A 12,242-nucleotide genomic window follows, 5' to 3' on the forward strand; every position below is an offset into this window, starting at 1 on the left:
ATTGCTGTGGAGAAGAACGAACTTGACTCCATCTGTACCTTCCTCAACAAAGATGGTGATCAACTTCACAAATGGATGCCTTTTTCCAGTGCTTGATAAGAGGTTTTGTCCAAAATTCAAATCAGTGCGGAAGATTTGTTTCTTACGCTGTTTTTTTCTCTCTCTTTCACTTTCCCAAAGCTATTTGACACATTCGAATGAGAGGAAAAAGACAAACTTTGTAGAGAGTTGTTGGCAAAGATAAAAAGGGAAGAAACAAAAAATGCAGGGACAAATCTTGAACAGTTCTATTTCAGCTGAACCATATTTCCTCAGATTTAGAGAGTTGTGCGCAGATTGTTGTACATGTAGATTTTGACGTAGTGAGTGGTTGCTCTGTAAATAGTCACTGTCAGCTTCTCATCCCAAGATCCTTTTCCTGAACGTTGTTTTTTGCACAGTTTCTTTCTTGAGGAAGTAGAGGTGATAAGAGATGAAAGCTGTTTTAACTCAGGATCTAGCTTGACACATTGTGGTGAGAGTGGTTTGGGCCGGTGACCTGCACCTAAAGCTTGAAGCTAGGACTCTTTAGTCTTACCATCTATCTGCTTGCAGTTGTGTGGCCATAGAGGCACAACCTGCTTCAAGATTAAGCTATGGCAGTTGGACTGTTAGGAGGGGGCAGACAATAAAATACTGAATTAGAGGTAGGTAAGGCTCTTCAGCTAAACCAAGAGAGTCATTTGGATTTCAGGAAGCTTAACTTCTTGAATCCACAATTGGGTATGACACTTCTGTTCTGGAGGCAAAACTGGAAGTTAAATGTATGTTTAACAACTAAGGAATATTTTCTGTCCATCTTGTTTCACTAATTTGGTTTCTCTCTGGGGTTCCATAGCTTAGAATCATAGAATAGTTTGGGTTGGAAGGGGCCTTAAAGCTCATCCAGTTCCAACCCCCTGCCTCAGGCAGGGGCACCTTCTGCTAGAGCAGGTTCCTCCAAGCCCCATTCAGCCTCGCCTTGGTCACTGCCAGGGGTGGGACAGCCACAGCTTCTTGGGAAAGAACTGCTGAATTTGCTGCCCCACTACAAGAAATACCTGTCGAATCTCACTGCTTAGGTCAGTTATACCAAGCCATTAGCTGCAGGTATACAAGGCTTCCCCTCCAGATTGTACATGGCCTGCACATGAGCATGTTCTCCTTGGCAGCTGGGCACAGTCATTTGTTTGCGTGCTGGAGGCCTGTGTGCGGTTGTCATTGGGGCGACAGACAGTGACTTCCTTTCCAATCCTGATCTCCAGTTATGTCAGTCTCTCTTGATTAAGTCTTTGAAAGCTGGAAGCGCTCTGCCCGTGAGGCAGAACAGATGGATCCTGTTCCTCATTAATCACAGGGAGGGAGGGATATCTGTCAGGAGCAAACAGCAGTAAAGGAATCGAGTACAGCCTAAACTAAACCCACCTTTGAAGAAAAATAGCTCTTTTTAAGAGCGAGCAAGATGAAGTTGTGACTTGTGCTCACCTTCATTTATGTCATGTGTAAAGTTTGAGTGTCCCAAGGAGTTCAGAGATAGTGTGCCCCACCATTTGGTGGAAAATATACTCTGTTTCTTGGTAATGAAGGGAGCTGTAATGTGGAAGGATAAAACAGAAGTGTTGTTTTGATAAAAGTGATTTTCTGGTAGTATACTGAGTAATGAAGCTGTTCGAGGTATGTCATTAATATTAATTACAATACATACAGTGTCAGTAAACTTACAGGAGCTGCAAGAGACAAAATATCCCGTGATTGCTCGGCGCTGCATATAATTTTGTGTTGTTCTCTGGACTTTGGCAAAGCAGAACCTGGCTGATGTTAACTGTAATACTTTAAAGGCATTGACATAGACGATCATGATTGGCACCTGCCTTGATATTTTTTTCTGTTATTCAGTTATTTGGTATTTGTCCAGTTTTGGTTTGCAGTTTGGTTCCTGTAAGCGAACATGGTTCTTGTTTTAAACTATACGTTGTTGTGAAAAGACATCCCAGGATTCCTGATGTTACTAGAACCTTAATTTTACTCTTCCACCATCAGGTTCTCTGTGTAATTTACGGTGTGTGTAGAGACTCCGGCCTGCTCTTGCCATAGCAACCACATCTTTTGTTTTTCCTAAAAGCAAAGGAAAAAAAAAATGCTTGAAAAGCTTAAGGTTAATTATTAATTTTGGGGCAGTTATCCTTTGATTTACCATTGTCATGTCCTTCAGAGGGGAAAATGTTGAGGAGAAAATCCCTTGCTGGTACCATATCATCTATTACAATGTGCCTCTTAAGCACTGTTGTGAGAGGGAGAAGACAGAAATTATGGCCTCATTCTAATAAAGCCTTCAGGGGGACAAAAGATAAATGATACTTTTTGATTTATCCTTCCAGTGCGCAGTTTCCACATTGGAATACACAAAGTGTTGCCAGTTTTTAGAGGGATGTAGATTATTGCGGCTTTGGCTCCTGATGCAGAGTTTCTTGCTAATGGCACCACTTGAGATGTATTAAAAAGATGAGTTCAAGTTTGTTGGTAGTGTAGAACCCTTTAGATCTCAACTTGTGCCCTTTGAGGATCAGGCCACATGAGTTTCTCCTCCATCCCGCCAGCAGTTTGTCTCCATCTCTGCGTGTGAGCCGCATCCCTGTCACCTCCTATTTAATTCTTGTGTCATCTTTGTGCCTTTGCAGTTCCACCAGACATTGCCTTCCTTTCTGGACACCAACAAGGGTGTTTTTACTTGATAGTAAACCCAAAGATACTGTCACTCTGGTTGTGGATGTAATCTCTGGAGAGGCTTGAACCAGAATTGGGAAGGCTATCTGCGATACAGCAACACCTCATTCCCTCTTTAGCCTGTTTTCCATAGGCATCATCTCTTTAGGCAGGACTATGCTTATTTTTGTTTTGCTCTTGCTATTAGTAATAGCTAATATTTAATGTAATAATGTTCTAAAATGGGGCTGGTTTTACTCTGTAGTAATCAATTTTCAACTTGCACTCACAGATACACTTACAAAGTAAATTTCTTTTCCCATCTTAATTCGAATGTCTTACCTGCCATGCCCACATTACTTAATGGCTGTGAAATACCCAGCTTCCTTCTCACAGTGCTTGTTGGAGATGGAAATATCTGTGTAATTTGGAACATCACAATAGCAGATCTGACAGATTAATAGAATCTGGAATTAGGGATGTCTTTCTCCTTCTCTGAAGTAGTTCTTGTTCTCCCTCTCTTGCCAGTTTGTGGAGTGAAATCAGGACTGGGATTCAGTGCTGCAAACTCTCCTCAAAAAACCCCAATTAGTTGCAGTAGGAATTTTTCACTGTCTGACATTTTGAGATTTCTCTTGGCTGGAATCCTACACTCACTTGTATGAGTTGAAGTGAAATCAATGTACAGTAAGATCCTACAGTAATTATCCTATCCATAGATATTATTAATTAAATGTTCATACTTCCTTATATATAAGAAATATATTCTATTCTGTGGACAGGGGTTACATTGTGAGAAGTATACTGGAAGCTGATAAATACCCAGAATATATTGGATGAATGACGAGGCTTCTGTTTCATGTAACATTGAATTATCACATTGACTTTGTGTGTTAATGTGCCCAGGTTTGAGATGTTTTCAAGAGCATCTGGAATTGATCAATGTGTTTTTCATGAATTATGCCCCAAATTTATATGTATTCATATCTTCATTTATATAATGTTTCTTTTAGTGATACAATGAAAGCACAGATCTGGTTTCTTCATTTTTGCTTGCATTTAGGTTTAGAGGTGAAGTGGTGTCTGCTTATGTTGACAGTTATCAATAGGTGTGAGGTAACTGAAAGAAGCAGCTTACCAAAATGTTTTTACTCAGTTTCAGTGGCACTGTACAGTTGTGGGTGTCTTCCAAGGTCCTCCTCTGTTATCCAAGAACTACCTGGGTAGCCATCAGGTTCCTCATGTATGTCAGCGGGGGCTTGATAAACTGTGCATTTGGGACACATCCAGGTGCAGGATTTTGCCTGACTGGATGTGTTTCCTGGAGCTTAATGTGTACTTCTCATTGGCAGGGATGTGTAAATACGCAGCTCATGAAATCTGTATCTCTGAATTTACTACTTTAAAAGACCCAAAATTGACACATTGAAAAACATATTTCTGTCAAATATCTTATGAGATCTCCGTGCTTTATAAGCAATACCACAAACAGCTTAGAATTGCACTAGGTAAAACATTTGATTTCAAGTGCAGTTTTATAGATCCTGGTGTGTCAAACTAAACTTCTTACAGCCTCTCAGATATTACAAAGATTTTTCTCTTTCTCCCCTCCCCATCATTGATTTCATTTTTATCTTATTCTGCAGTCGTGGAAATCGAGTTCAAATGCAGTGCCACTGAGTCACAGCGATTCCACTGACACACAGAGTTCAATTGCAGCCAGGGGTCAGGGACTGCAATGATGCAAACATCAGCAGAGAGATGTGCTTGGGCTGGTTAGCCTGGATTTTCAGCGGGGGCAGTTACTTTGGGTAGCACCCAGCTGATGGAGCTGTGCTGTGACAAATTCCATGGGCTTATTTATTAGACATTAAGGAGTCCTTCACTGTGAGGGTGCTGAGGCGCTGGCACAGGGTGCCCGGAGAAGCTGTGGCTGCCCCATCCCTGGCAGTGTTCAAGGCCAGGTTGGACACAGGGGCTTGGAGCAAGCTGCTCTAGTGGAAGGTGTCCCTGCCCGTGGCAGGGGTTGGAACTGGATGAGCTTTAAGGCCCTTTCCAACCCAGACCAGTCTGGGATTCTGCTGTCATTCTCTTCTCCCAAGGAAAAATCATTGAAGCATTTTAAAACCTCTCTGTTGTGTGTCACACTGATGGGATATTGAAGTGTCTGCTGTGTACTCAGACCATTAAATGGTATTAATCAACCTACATTGCAAATCTCTGGAGCTACCTACTAAATAAAATAGTATGTTTCTTTAGGAAGTAGAAAACATATGAGATACCAAAATATGGATCACGAACCTCCAATTCTAGTGAGGGTTCAGTATTACAATGGGTTCAGCACTTCAGTGTCATTTAAACAGGCAAGACAACTATTTTTGGTCACAGTATGACCCTGCATTTATCCTTAATAAAAGCAGCAATGAGAAAACTGAAGATGGAAAGAATTATGTGAAGGCCAAGGAAACTTGTGACAAACTAAATACAGGAAGAGGTTCTAAAGGCTGATCAGAGAAGGTCTCATTTAAAGGTTACTCTGTGCCCATTTTTGGGGTACCAGCATTTGAGTTATTGTACAATGTTTGCCTTTACAATGTGACGCTCAGTTATTACTGAACTGTGTAACTAATCTTGCTATTTGAGAAGAGAAAAAAGTCTGATTTCTGCCTGTGTCTGTCTCTCTTTAGTTTTAAGCATTGGAGAAGGTGGATTCTGGGAAGGCAGCACCCGGGGACATATTGGATGGTTTCCTGCAGAATGCGTTGAAGAAGTTCAGTGTAAACCAAATGAAAGCAAACCAGGTAATCAGATCAAGTTCCTGTTGAGTCCTAACAATGACAAATGCAAGGTCCAAGCAGAGAGGTAGCCTGGGCAGCAATGTGTTATACAGCAGTGGAGAATTAAATAAAGCTGAGCTGCTGAATTAAAGAATAGAGAGGGGTTTATTGATCAGATTTTACTGGATGCTGCCCAAGCAAACAGTCTTTCTCATGAGGGACTGTGCTATGAAGCACTGCAAAAGCTTTTCCACAGAACTTCATGCAGACATTTTGTAAAGCGTTATGCTGCCTTTCATTTCATTACAGTATGGGAGAATGGCCAATTAGACAATTAAATACTGGAAGAAGATCTGGTCAGTCATCTCCCAATCTGAGATAGTCCTACAATGTACTTAGCTCTTGTTCACAGCAGTGAAGTTACCTCTGTTGACCTTTTACTAGTTTTTAGAGGAGGCATCCATTAGTGGGATGTCTCATGTACATCCTTACTGGTGGCAAAGGAAACAGAATCTCCTTTATCATACACTTGTCTTGCCATGAGTAAGTAAAACATACATGATTTTAAGCAAGGAGTCTTTACAGTTCTGTTGTAATAAAAGAAAAAGAAATGTACATTAAAGCATAAGAGTTACCTAACAGCTAGTATCTTCTCTGCTTTTAAGATACGAAGACAGCTCTCTAATTAAATGCTCATTATAAGCAAGCTCTGAGAATATAATTCATGTTTTCCAGGAGTGTATTCAGTTTTAAATTCACTATTTATGTGCTTTGGATATCTGATGTATTGATTAAGAACTTTGGGCATTGCACAAACAATACACTAAAATTCATGCCTTGTGTCATTCATTCACAAACATTACTCTTTTATGTATGTCATTATGAACTGCACAGGTTTACTTGCCTTCTTTCATATATACCCACTGCATAAAATGATAGAATGGGATAGGATGCACTGGGCAAGGTAATACTTCCAGAGTAATAAGGATTTGGAAATATTTGTAATATTTGATATGTATTTTCATTTTGTTGGTTGTAATGGAAGCTGAGTTTAAGGGATGAGCAGAAGAGGAGGCAAGAAGTTAGCTTTGGTAATACAAAAACTTGTGTAAGGGAATGAAGCATCAGGGACACGGCTCTAGGTAGCCAAACACTGTGATAAGGTTATACTTCCTATTCTATTTCCCTTCCTAAAGAGTGAAAGAGAAGGAGGCAAAACCAGATCTAATATTCGGAGAGAATGGTTTTAGGCTCTGAGGACAGAGAATAGGTTGTGCAGGGCTTAAGAACAAATCAGAATGTAAAGATGGAGAAGTATTAAACCAGAAGACTGAGGTTTGAATAGGCAAATCTAGGAGCAGTGCAGTTCTCAAATACTAGATGTAAAAAGAGGGTAACAAGTTGCAGTTCCACTTCATTTGTTGGAAACTTTATGAAAATGAATAAATGCATCAGTGTTGTGGAACATGAGCAGGTGAAGAGCCATGTGTGAAGTGTTCTGAAGATCCTTCAATGACGCCTTGATTGGAAGACTTCAGGAGGTTGTATTCTAGATAAGAAACTCCTCACAGCAACTATGCAAATGTGATATGCCTATCACAGCAACTCTGCATTACATTTGAGCTGTGCTTTTGCCTCCAAATCTGAAGAAAATACTGGGAAGGGGCACGAAATGAAGTTATAAAGTACAGAAGGAGGGAGTTTTGCATCTGTAGTGGTTTTGAAGAGAAGGTAACCAAAGTTCTGTCACAAATCCCTAAAGATCTTTTCAGCAGATACTGTAGGAAGTGGATTCAGTGGATGGCATGATGGCATGATTGCTTGAATACATGACGGGACTGGGTCTGAGCAAAAATGCCTTTGATCATTCAAAGGAAAATGAAGAAAATAATTGGCAAAGAATAATAAAAAGGATTTCCCAAATGGAGGTGTTAAAAGGGTATGAACAGAAATATCTTCCAAATTTTCTGTCAGGAAGTTATGCAAACTTAACACCATGTGTCTGGCAAAACACCAGAGCATTTACTGCAGTCTGTACCTATTGCATCTTATTGTCTTTCTCATTGTTTTTCCTGTTTGCTATAGTACAGTGTGAATAATAATGTTAACAAGCTTAAGGCTTTAATTATACCATTCTTCTATTCTATATAAGATGAAAATATCATCAAATAAGAGCAAAATGGGCACATTTCCTATACCTTTGAACCCGTTTTCTACACCTTTGAACTTAAGCACTCACATATTTTAGTGGGCTGTCCTGAAAAATGCCCTGCACCCAGAAGGCACAAATGAGGTACAGTGCTTCTGTGTGTAAGGCAGCAGAGGTTGGAGCTGTGGGTATGAAAGATATGAAATCAAGAGAATGTGCCTTATTATGACTGAAATATGGTATGGACTGAAAGCAGCTGGTCGCTGAGTTCTCTATGCAGTTTAGCTTCATTCCCTTTGCATAGGAAACAATGGCAATGAAAGAGAAGAGCTTTATAAGCAAAACCCAGCCTGTACTCCCTCCGAGTACAAAATGCAAAAGTAATTTAGAAAAATGTGTTAAGCATGGTGAAATGATTAGAAATTAAATTAGGTCTTCTGGGATGGCTGAAAGAACATCAGCTGAGAAACATCCCAAACTGGTGCTGCAGCAGGAATTTGCATCCTGGACTTTGCAAAGCAGCAGAACTTCTTATGGTAATGATTTAGAAAGCGGATCATTTTAATGTGTAGGAAATGAATCTGAAACTCAGCCTTTTTCAGACCAGCACCAAAGTAACTGTTCTTTCCTCTAAATGAGGTTTAGGAACATTTCTTCAAAGAGCTTCCCTTTGCTATGAAGTTTGAATAATGGTGTTTAATAGCAGCTTGTCATTTGCACGCCATGAATGAAAGAAAGAGGAATAGTTCTTGGAAAAAAAACAAACCACAATTAAACACTGTGTGCCCAGTAAAACTGGCAGGCAGGTGTTTCATGTCATGCTGATGTATAATCTCACTCCTAAGACAAGTTCCAGTTTCAGGGAACTTCACTGCCATCCCAAATGTTCCCTGGAAGCAGGCAGTGCAGAACAGCACCTGGTCCCTGTGATCTCTTCAAAGATGTCATGCTAGCTTGGCAAGGTCTCTTTTCCTCCAAAAAATCATGTTGACTGGCATTAATTCTTTATCCCATCTTTAATCCTTCAGTAATTGAGACTTGTAGGAATGATTCCATTATTTTGCCAGGATAGATGCCAGGCTTATTGGCTTTTAATTATCCAGGCTGTCTCATTTGCCCTTTCATAGCACAGGACCTGCTGCCTTTCAGTCTTAAGAAGTTGCCTTGGCATTTTGAGGTCTAATGAACAAAGAACACCAAAGGAAATCATTATCAGTGGTCTGCTGAGTTCTTGTGCCTGCTTTGAAAAAATGCTTAGACACAAAACCTTCTGCCACCTCATTCTAAAAGAAGTGCAGCCTTAGGGACCCAGTTTTTAACATTCTCCAGCGTTATGCTTAGAGTGAGGGTATTCCTTCAGGTGAGATTGATGCGACATCTTGCTTTATCCCTGTACAAACACAGAATACAAGTGTTACATATTTCTTCTTTCTGCATTGACGCTTTTTCTATGTTATTTAGTGATGAACCAGTTCATTACTTAAATTTCCTTTGTATTCCTAAATATACAATGCTTTTTTTTGCCAAAACGTTCTGTTAGAAGGTTCTGTGCAGGAGAAGCTTGATTTGTATAAAATCCAAGTTAACTGAAATCTATGCAGATGTGAAGCACTACCTTGGGTTAATAGATATCTTACAGGATTTATTAGCTTCGTGCTGTTGGTGCTGCACAGAATCATGGGTTGTCTTGCATCTCTGGCAGCAGTAGTTTGCATCCACTGAGAATACAGTGTGTGACATAGCTTTTCATTTGACCCGCTTATTCTCCCCTCAAAATTCATTCTCCTTCTTAAAATAGTAACAAGTCCTACCTAACACCTGCCAATGGGAAATGAAGTACAGAAGAATCTGTTGTCCATAAAATCAGCTGCCCCCCCAATGGAAGACACATTTTCATTCTTCTGCTTTAGTTAGGTATTTCCATTTGCTTTTCTTCCATCATTGGGTCTTACTCTGATTTGAGAGATTTACTGCAAAAATGCTATTAGACTTGTGATTTTATACTCCATGTCCTTCAGAATTCACATTATCTGATTGCCCATAACTGAGGTGCAGTATTTGCTTTCAGGCTGGAAGTTAGCTTTAATTACGCTCTGTCTTCACCATTTATTATTCCTTCCTCCCTCATGTGCCTGAAGAACTCTTGGATTTTACAAATGATACTGAAATGAAGGCAGATTCTGCATGTCTTTTAGTAATCCTTGCTGTCTTGCGCCTCTTGGCCTCCTCCGTGCACCTTTCCCCGAGTTCCATGCTCATGCTTAACATCATCTTTGGGGTGACTTTTCATTCAGTAGCATCCTCCATGCATTTTTCTGTCCTGCGGCCTTGGCGTACACCTTGCTAATAGTTGTAGTTGCTGTTTGAGTCCTTAGAGTTTATTTCAGACTAGATCTAATGGGGGGCATGTGTCTTGAACCACCATTTGCAGTTGTTCAAGAGCTCATTTTTCCATAAAAGAATCTAATTTCCAATTTCAGGTCTGTTCCGTCCTGTGAGCTGCAGCAGAGGGGGCAGCACTTACCAGTACATTACCAATGCTAATGTAGATGCGCCCATGCTGACCCCTAGTGTCCCTGGTGCTCTGAGCAGACGCTATCTGGCATCTAAACTGGGGGTTCTCTTTCTGAATGTCTCTACTGAAACGTTTGGTGTGGCTTATTCTTGAAGTTCCAGCACCTTGAAAACATCATGACAGATTATGCAGCAATGGTATACTTCCCTTGCCCATTTCTTTTTGTGTATATAATCATACACAAATGTCATAAGCAAAAATTGCAGCATTTCTTATCCAACATTCCCTCTAGATTTCAGAAATCACCAAACAAGTCAAAGCTGTGCTAATAAAATGCATACTTTGCTACCCAGACTGCTATTTCTGAGGTATAGAATGGTCTTTTTTTTTTCCACGTTCTTAGTTTTCAACACCTTGTAAAGTCAATAAAACTAGATTTGTGCCTCATTTCCACCATCCCATTTTGTAACTAGCACAACAGTCTAGTCAGCCAGGCTGCTAGAAAATTGAGCTGCCTTCTTTCAGAAAGGGAAGTTGCCTTTGCTGTGCATGGAGGAGCCAACATCTGCATGAGTAGCTGTTCTGTCCTCTGTGGACATGGGGCTTGGTACACACAGTATCTGAAAGGTTTCTTCCCCTTCTCGGCCACGTCAAGGTTGCTTTCTCCATGCTGCCTTTTTGCAAGAGTCAGCAACATTTCTTCGTCCACCAGAATATACCTGGGTACTGTTTGGAAAACCAATAGTCAGCATAAGAGGATGTTGGGGAAGGGACCCACTAGCACTGGGTGTTATATGCCAGAGCATAAGCTGCAGCCTTCACTGTGTCCTGTATGGACATATATAGGCTGCCCAGAGTGCTAACACACTGTATTTCCCTGGCTTCTGCTCTTAGGTAGCTTATAGTTAATTTCAAGCATGTCCTGTTTAACCTTGCATGGGAAGGTGGGTGCTATAAAATGAAACCCTGGCATTCTTTTTTATAGCTTTTTAAGCAGTGGTGGAATCACCACACCTACAAACTGTGTAGACAAAGCCCTTAAGTGACATGGTTTAATGGTGGACTTGGCGGCCCTGGGGTAAAGGTTGGACTTGATGATCTTAAAGATCTTTTCCAGTCTGGTTGATTCTGTGATTCTATCTCAGGGTAGTGATATGGGAGGTGTATTGCAGAGCAGTGTCAGTACTGGCTGTACTCCACAGAAATTCAGTCTCTGTGTGTGTGGGCACCCCATTGCATCCCAGTGTAGAACAGAAAGGCCTGGAAGTCTCCAGCCCCAAATCATCAAGCCCAGAGGATGTGGTGGAGCTCGTGTTCACACATACGGGTTTCTTTCCTGAATAGAAAAGGAAAAAATGTGTACCCATCTTCAACCTGACATGCCAGCAGAGCACAGCTTGTGTGTACAGCCAAAGGACCCCAATGGGAGTAGACCTGGCCCTCAGCCAGCTACAATAGAGCACTTGGATACAACCATCACCCTTCTCCTTCCTGTAAGTTCAGGGTCACCTGGTTTTGGCAGTCAGGGGCTACATTGACACATAAGAATAGTATAAGATGTGTTTAAAGTCTCTGATGAGGCTTTGTTCAGGTTTCATCCAGGCAATAGTTCCTAAGCTCTTGTAAAAGTGCAATTTGTGAGTTGTAGCTCTGGTCCTTCTAGAAGAAGGACAGGAGTCTTGTTTTACCAGATTTGCTGTTTGGACATAATAGATAGCCAGAACATAATCAGCTGTAAAAGCACTCCCTAATCACATGTAATTGTTCATGTAAAGGTCAGCACTGGAAGAAAAAAACAGCAAAAATCTTTTCATCCAGCCTGTCCCCTTAATTACCTTTTAGCAGTGATCCAGAGTAGAAAAATCCTTTTTAAACAACTTCTTCTTTTGTTCGGATCAGTTCTGGCTGATGGGAATGGAAAAAACGTTGTAGAGATTATTAGAAAAATCCTATAAACTAAATAACTTTGAAAACCACTAGCAGGAAGAGGGTTTCAATGAGACAGAAGAGCCTGCACAGAAGAGATGCTGTCTGACCAGATAAGCACCTCGTAAATGCTCCTTCCACATGATTTCACCTT

The 12,242-nt window shown here is 40.8% G+C and overlaps 1 protein-coding gene across 6 annotated transcripts in view; it reads left to right on the forward strand.

Annotated features, from left to right (window-relative positions):
* Positions 1 to 12,242, forward strand: part of SHANK2 (SH3 and multiple ankyrin repeat domains 2) — a 361,673-nt gene that overhangs the window by 146,720 nt on the left and 202,711 nt on the right. For all 6 annotated transcript variants that reach the window (XM_061462082.1, XM_061462086.1, XM_061462083.1 and 3 more), the window contains one exon: positions 5,409 to 5,522. In XM_061462082.1, coding sequence (XP_061318066.1) covers positions 5,409 to 5,522 — 114 coding nt within the window. The remainder of the gene's footprint in view (positions 1 to 5,408; positions 5,523 to 12,242) is intronic.

The sequence above is a fragment of the Pezoporus flaviventris genome, unplaced genomic scaffold (genome assembly GCF_033815535.1).
Source record: "Pezoporus flaviventris isolate CSIRO_AGI_PZ_B2104156 unplaced genomic scaffold, CSIRO_AGI_Pfla_v1 ptg000035l, whole genome shotgun sequence".
Taxonomy (NCBI): Eukaryota; Metazoa; Chordata; class Aves; order Psittaciformes; family Psittacidae; genus Pezoporus; species Pezoporus flaviventris.